The sequence below is a fragment of the Falco biarmicus genome, chromosome 1 (genome assembly GCF_023638135.1).
Source record: "Falco biarmicus isolate bFalBia1 chromosome 1, bFalBia1.pri, whole genome shotgun sequence".
In the NCBI taxonomy this organism is placed as follows: Eukaryota; Metazoa; Chordata; class Aves; order Falconiformes; family Falconidae; genus Falco; species Falco biarmicus.
Genome location: NC_079288.1, coordinates 59,143,520 through 59,151,201, shown reverse-complemented (window position 1 = coordinate 59,151,201; position 7,682 = coordinate 59,143,520). Strand labels below are relative to the sequence as shown.

Genomic DNA, 7,682 nt, shown 5'->3' with positions numbered 1-7,682 from the left:
ACTATAGTGACAAAGGATGAGGAAAAGGCTGAGATAATTAATGCCTTCTTTGCCTCGGTCCCTAATAGTCAGACTGGCTGTTCTGCAGGTACCCAGCCCCCTGAGCAGGAAAACGGGGAGCAGAATGAAGCCCCGATAATCCACGGGGAGGTGGTCAGTGACCTGCTACAGCACTTACACACACACAAATCTATGGGGCCAGATGGGACCCACCCAAACAGGAGCTGGCAGAGGAGCTCGCCAAGCCACTTGCCACAATTATCAGCAATCCTGGCGAACTGGGGAGGTCCCAGAAGATTGCAGGTTAGCCAGTGCGATGCCCATCTGCAGGAAGGAGGATCTGGGGAACTACAGGCCTGTCAGCCTGACCTCAGTGCCAGGGAACGTAATGGAGCAGATCACCTTGAGTGCCATCATACAGCACATACAGGACAAGCAGGGCATCAGGCTCAGCCAGCATGGGGTTATGAAAGGCAGGTCCTGCTTGATGAACCTGATCTCCTTCTGACAAGGTGACCTGCCCAGTGGGTGAGGGAAAGGCTGTGGATGTTGTCTACCTGGACCTTAGTAAAGCCTTTGACACCATTTCCCCCAGCATTCTCCTGGAAAAACTAGCTGCTTGCAGCTTGGATGGGTGTACTTTTCACTGGGTAAAGGACTGGCTGGATGGCCAGGCTCAAAGAGCAGTGGAGAATGGAGTTACACCCAGCTGTTGGCCGGTCACAAGTGGTGTTCCCCAGGGCTCAGTACTGGGGCCAGTCCTGTTGAATATCTTTATCAACGATCTGGACGAGGCGATCGAGTGCACCCTCAGCAAGTTTGCAGACAACACCAAGTTGACGGACTCCGTTGATCTGCTTTTGTGCAGGAGAGTTCTACAGAAGGATCGGGAAAGGCTGGATAAATGGGCTGAGGCCAACTGTATGAGGTTCAACAAGGCTAATTGCTGGGTCCTGCAGCTGGTCACAACCATGCCACGCAACGCTACAGGCTTGGGGCAGAGCGGCTGGAAAGCTGCCTGGGGGAAAAGGACCTGGGGGTGCTGGCTGACAGCCGGCTGAACATGAGCCAGCAGTGTGCCCAGGTGGCCAAGACGGCCAACAGCATCCTGGCTTTATGTGATTCTGTTATTATGTCACAATTTGCAGAAGTGTGGAAAAAGTATTTGGGGCGGGGGGGGAGGGTAGGAGGAAGGAAACCAGATGTCTGGTCTTATTTATCTAGAGGTATTTTCAGCTTAACTCAATTTAACTATAAGATCACTTGGATTGTTAAGGGTTCATATATGTATATGCTAACTTTAAAAAGCTACACAGGTTATGCATCTCTTCCTGACTATACTAACTAGGCATCATCACTCAGAGATTATATTGAAGCCTACAGAGAAGCCATGGATTCAGTGTTTTCTACAGCAAGAGTGCCAGAAAATCAAGACCTCTACACTTCAGCCTGACTCTTTTCATTGCATTTGGAAGTAGGCCAAACTTCTGGTTTTAGTCACAGAGAGATGTATTCTTATAAGCTCTGCTTTACCTTTATCACAGTTTGGTTTTAACTTCCCACCCCACAATCTAGTTCAGTTCACCCTAGAAGTCAGAAGCACCAAAGAGATAAATAGTGTCACTAGTTACAAGAAGTTTTCTTTCCGTCACTGAAATATCCCTGTTGCCATCCCAAACCCCTACAGCAGAGGCCACCTGCTGTTACCTATAAAGAACAGCAGGCATTTACAGAAAATACCAGCCTTCCTTTAACTGAAAATAGGAGTCCTAGAACATATAGGAATACCTCTTCTTTGACAGTGCTCATCAGAAAATTTTTCTTGGGCGACCAAGAATCCTCCAACCCATATCCAAAATGAACCAATTTCCAGCTGTGCATTCTGACATCTTCCTACCTAGCACACTCCTAATTTGTGGGTGGTCTGTCTTCTGCTCTGCATTTGTTTTCCTGGTTCTCTCTGTGCCTCATGCTTTGGTAAGAGGATCACACCAGATATTAGTTTATAGCCTGTGACCAAAGAAACATAAGGGATCATTCAACCTTATTTGTTGCGGTCACCATCCTCATTTTACTCTCCCAAAACTATCTTCTACCTTGCAATTATAAGTCTGCTTTATTTGTTCTAAGTTATGCCCCCTAGCATGCAATTTTAACCAGATGCATTTCATAGACCACCAGCCTTCACTATACCATTACAACCACTGTTTAAGATCATTTAGAATCAGCTGCAAACTTGGAGGCTGAAGCTGAACTGTAGTGGGACAAGTGCTGAGCCAGAGGGTTCTCAGCTCCACTGATTGAAGCGACTTGGTTTGACTTCCTTCTCAGATGTATTAAAAAGTTGAGTAATGTATCCACTTATTTACTTACATATCAATATTCCCCCTTGAAGGTAAGTATATGTCTCACTAAAACTAGAGCGACCAAAAGATAACGCTTTGAAAAAACTGCAAACTTTGCAGTTATGAGCCTCATGAAACAGCTTCAGCTCCCTTAAATCTTAATGACAACATGTGTAAGATGAGGAAATGTCACAGGGAGAATGAGGGAGTGGAAGTGGCATATCCCAAGGGCAAACGATTAACAGCTAGATCAGAGATTTGATAAGTATGTGAACGGTAATACTTCACATTTACAGGAATAAACAGTATTTCTCACTAACAATTATTATACAGATGAAAATAGTGCTTCAAATGCATATGGCTTGCAAAAAAGACATTTATGGAGATTTAGAGAGATCTTTCCTTCTCCCAGAATGCAATACATGACTTCAATGAAACATGATGGTAACATTCAACCTTTTACAACGAAGACAAAACAAGCTGGAGCCTTGCCTCTCACAAAAAAGCAGCAGCTTCAGAAGTCTTCTTGGCTACTGATAACAGTATGTCATTTGGATACAGTACAAGTTCATGGAAACTATGAGGTTACTTTTTCCTGATATTAAAAAAAAGAAAAAAATCATTATTCAATAGTGAAAAATAAAGCTACAATTGTGTAGTCATAGTATGGCATTTCCAGTCTGGATGTAGAACAGGCCATGCACACAAGAAAAGCCTTCAGAAACTGCATAAAACTCAAACAATTTTGTAGAAAATAAGTTTTATTTGGCTCCATTTGTACACTTTTTCAAAAAGAAATGCACATTCATACAGTTTGCCTTTCCCAGTGCATGTCTGAATTTGCTCACATAGAGCCATTAATAAAGGCAAAATGTGCCTTTGAAACCATTTCAGACACATAGTATTTTGACTGTAAAGCATCCAAAATTACTAATTTTCCAATTATAACTTATGAAGAAGTGTTTGGGTGTTTCTTCTCTGATTCATCCATGTAACTGTCCCACACAGGGAAGAGATGACAGAACTGCAACAAAGAACTGTCAAGCCAATGGCTAATGGTCATTTCAGGTAGAGCTAAAGATAGGTTATCTATTTCATACTGAGCTGGGGTATAAGAGAAAAACCCAGTGAGGTAACTTGCTCTTTTCAAAAGCCCTAAAACTTTGTTTCAAAACTACAAATCAGCCACTGGTAGTGAGAGTTTGTTTGCAGAGAAAGCGTTCTTTCCCTCGTTGTTTCTCATGGCCAGGTCTCTTTCCTGTTGATGGAGACTATGGAATTGCTTGCTGCTTCTTCTTAAACACTTCATGGAGAGGAGTAAATTCAACTGAGGCTTTCATACAGCACAAACAGTACTAACCCATCAAGTAGCCCCTACAGAAAAAAACCATGAGTTAGAAAAAAACCAACACAGTTAGCAAACACAGGCAGCACTGCTCAAAAATCAAGAGACATACAGTCTTTAAGGACTTCAGACTGTCAAAAACTCTGCTGATCAAAGTATTTAAAACAATAAATCCCGTCCAAGTTACAAACTGACCAGCTTAACTACACACTCTTCCTTGGTTTATTTTCTTCAATGAACACTGAAAATGGATTAGCATCTTCTGAATCCAGCTTCAGTATTTGTTTGGAATTTTTGAAGCCCAGTTTACACCCTACGAAAGATTCTTTATTTCTCTTTACTATTATACTACCAATTAACTTATTCAGTATAACCCAACATTTTCAGGCACTCAACATAACTCTGGTCTCTTTCTCTTCCGTTTCTCTGAAGCCCTGTTTCTTTAATGCACTTCAGAATGAGAACTGTCAAGGCGCATGTACTCCATGAAACAAAGAAAATATCATCAATGAAGCAAGAAAATATAGAGCAGGTTCCTATCCAGGGAACCCATCACTTCTATGTCATGAAACAAAACTTTTAACTGTACTGCAGATGTTAAAATAGTATATTTAAGAAAGGAGGAATGACTGTCATTGTTAACACCTCATGGAGATACTCCAAAAATCAGGTTTCAGCTATTCTAAGTGAAATGGATGAACTGAGAAATACAAGGGGTAGGGACGGTGAATGGAATTGAAAATCCTGCATTTGGATTTTGCATAGCCTGAAAGCTCCAGGTCTTTCATACCTTTTTATCTGTGAATATATACGTATTAAGATGTTACATATATTGTATGCTTCAACACTATGTTCAGTTTTCCAGCAACAAAAATCCCCGAGACATTAGCTTCACTTTAGGACTCCTTTGGATGTTTCTGAACACTGCTGCCATCAGTTCTTCCAGTTACGATCTCTCATATACTGTCACTATAAAGAACTCAATTGCCTTTCCTCGAGTTCTTTGAAACTTTTTTTTTTTCCTCAAAGCCCTACTTTTACCTGATCAGTACACTCAGTCTACCTCAAAATTCATTGTAAATCAGATTTGCTAATCATATCTTCTGACATACCAAGAACTGTCACCTTTTCTTAACCGCAGCACAATCTTACAGTAGCCGGCCCCAAAAGCATCCCACCTCATTCAAGGTAGCTTGTTCCACAAAAAGCATTCAAAAAAGCAACTTACAGCCAAGCTGCAGGTCTTCAGCATACCTCACTGTATTTTCTGTTACTCTCAAATTTAACATAGGTTCATGAGACACGAAAGAGAAAAAAACTTGAAGAGTATTAAATCACTTACGGTAATTTCATCCTCATGAAAACTCTGGCCATGAAGAAGCTCAAAAGCACGCTGACAAATCCAATAAAGAGCAAGAGAAACCTATTCAGCTTGGGGATATTTGGTGCATTGGATCGATCCAGAATTATGAATCCTAGGCCACCCATTGTGAAGAGGAAGCTGGATGCAAGCCCTTCCATAATATATTGCCCATTTACTCTAAAGGGAAAAAAAAGAGGGGGAAGAGAGTCAGAAAAAGATTAGTTTTAAAGAAACTGCTTAAATTTCAAGCCCCACCTACTCAACTTGGTTTAACTGTACAAATTCACAGGATGATTAACCTTGATGGCTGATTTTCTAACAAAAAGTAGGTATGAAAACTGACTTTATGCAATTACATCAATGCTTTAATATGCAATTTATCTCCAGGACTGATAGTCTGCAAGGCGACCAGTCAAGTGTACTAGTGGTTTTAAACATAATGGTGTATACTAACGGCTATCACACAACCTCATCAGTTTTCAGAAATATCTAGTCCAAAGTAGCACCTGGTTTCATAGATGACTCGAGGCATGGACCCATGACCCCTGGGCCACTGAGCTTTCCAAGTCTTATTTCCATCCCAACATTTAGGCAGCAGTGCCTGAATCCTCACCTCAGTACAAATCCCGCTCAAAGCACTATGTCGGCATACAAAGTGCATCTACTGGTTCCAGCACACCACAAATGCAGTTCTCGCCTGCGGTATGTTTTGTTACTGAGTGGCTGAACCTGAACATATTGATTGTGGGGACCCAGCCTGGAAGTTCCCCAGCTCCTGTCAGTCCATACAGCTATACTTCCTTCTTACAAAGCTCAGATGGAGAGAGGGGAAGCCAAGATGCAGAAAGAATACTGCACCTGGATCATGTCTCCTGCTTCCCACAGTTACTGAACCTTTTTCCTATCCTCATAATTAACAATACTAGCAACGTCGTAAGATTGGCATGGATGAAACTACTGTGGACGTTAATACAGAAGTTAAGATTATAATTATTGTCCCACATCCTGAAAAGAAACAATTTTGTCTTGTTTCATGTTGTTTTCACTGAAAGTGAACAAAGTACACTGAAAGTGTACTAAGGTGCTATCAACTCCTGCAGCAGCCTAATTCATCTACACTGCAACAATCCGAGCCAGAGACATACATCTAGTCCAAGTCAAAATCTGTCTATGAGGCATGTCAGACTCACAGATTCAAAGAATTTTTTCAGTATTTAACAAAAGCTATTATTTGTTTCCACACCTATAAAACACACAAGTACAAACATAGATTTAACCTCTTCAGACCATTTTGTCACTAAGCAGTTTCTAGCTTACTTTCAGTAACGGAAGCAAAAGGCTCAAAGAAAACACTGTTCTTACACATTTGTAAATATGTTCTGCATGTTCAGACACGAGTCCCAACTACACTAGAGTTGAACAGGCCAGAACCAAAAGTTTCACAAAGATTATGTATGCTGCTATTAAGCATGATTAAACGTGTCTGCATCCACCATAAAACCCAACTGTAGCAGCAAGAGTCTGGAAGAAAGAGAAGCACTGCCAGAGCAAATCTTTCTTATCAAATTTAAGTTTTGGAAGGACTGAGGTTTTTTAGTTGCATTCATTTCAATGCCTTTTATTATTATTTTTTTTTTAATATTTACAAACCAAAGACTGATATAGAAGAGATCCTGCCTTGCACAGAGGGCTCAAAAAAAAGTAGATGCATAGCTCTGTAGGAAAATTTCATTCACTTGCATTTAGGCATTTGCAGCTTGCTTGCAGCGGCAGAGCCCTTCTCCTACCTGTATGCCAAGAAGGCCACTGGCCTCTGATGCCCGTGTTCATCTGTCATTGACCCCACGCTGGGAGGTTCCACAATCACGTCATATATAATCCCTGCGAGAAGAAAAGCATGCATGATCTTTAACTTATAGCAGCAAACAGCGAGAACCACCCTAGCACCGCAGGGAAGCCCGGAGTTGGCCCCGGGTCGTGTTTTACAACCGGCTTGGAGCCGGACAAGGGGGTAGCAGCGGCTCTGCTACCCGGGGCAGGGGCCAGCAGCCCGCCCCGCTGAGGAAGAGCTACCCCACAGGCGGGTCCTCCCGCCACACCTCCCGCCCCACCGGCCCCTCACCTCCGGTGATGAGGAAGTAGGACACCACCACCAGCGCGTAAACGGTCATGGCCGAGGGCATGTGCACCCAGCTCGGCCGCTTCAGCTTGATGTTGGGGCACTCGAGCACGGCGAAGGGCAGGCGGTACAGCGTCTCCATGGCGGCGGCACGGCCCAACGCAGAGCCGCACACCGCTGCTCCCCGCCGCGGCCGCCCTCCGCAACCGGACACGAAGGCGGAAACGGAAACGGGCTGCCGCGTCCGGGAAGGGGTAAATTAACAAATTAAGAGGAAAAAAAAAAAAAAAAAAAAAAAAGGGCAATACAACGAACAGCCCAAACGTTAGGTCCAGACTGAAAGGATGGACAGAAAACGCTAAAACTTTTTTTCTGCCCAAAATCATTCTGGGAACACAGAGCGCCGGCCGCCGGAGGATTTAGCCATTTTACTCACCTGCCAGGACCCAACAACCCTGACGTGTCGGTGCTGGGTAACGGCGAGGCGCGTGGGGCGGGGCGGGGCGAAGG

General features: G+C 43.3%; 1 protein-coding gene across 1 annotated transcript; it reads right to left on the bottom strand.

Annotated features, from left to right (window-relative positions):
* Nucleotides 1-2,703: 2,703 nt before the first annotated feature.
* On the bottom strand, nucleotides 2,704-7,399 carry OSTC (oligosaccharyltransferase complex non-catalytic subunit). The gene is made up of 4 exons (XM_056342711.1): nucleotides 7,176-7,399; nucleotides 6,841-6,934; nucleotides 5,033-5,230; nucleotides 2,704-3,719 (listed from the first exon to the last, which is right to left on the bottom strand). The coding sequence occupies exons 1-4, from the start codon at nucleotides 7,312-7,314 to the stop codon at nucleotides 3,701-3,703; spliced, it is 450 nt and encodes a 149-aa protein (XP_056198686.1). The 5' UTR covers nucleotides 7,315-7,399; the 3' UTR covers nucleotides 2,704-3,700.
* Between the last annotated feature and the right edge of the window lie 283 nt (nucleotides 7,400-7,682).

Coding starts and splice junctions, on each gene's coding strand:
- OSTC (XM_056342711.1), bottom strand. CDS start 7,314: ATGGAGACGCTGTACCGCCTGCCCTTCGCCGTGCTCGAGTGCCCCAAC. Junction 6,935..7,175: donor CTACTTCCTCATCACCGGAG/GTGAGGGGCCGG, acceptor TTCTTCTCGCAG/GGATTATATATGACGTGATT. Junction 5,231..6,840: donor GTGGCCTTCTTGGCATACAG/GTAGGAGAAGGG, acceptor TTTTCCCTTTAG/AGTAAATGGGCAATATATTA.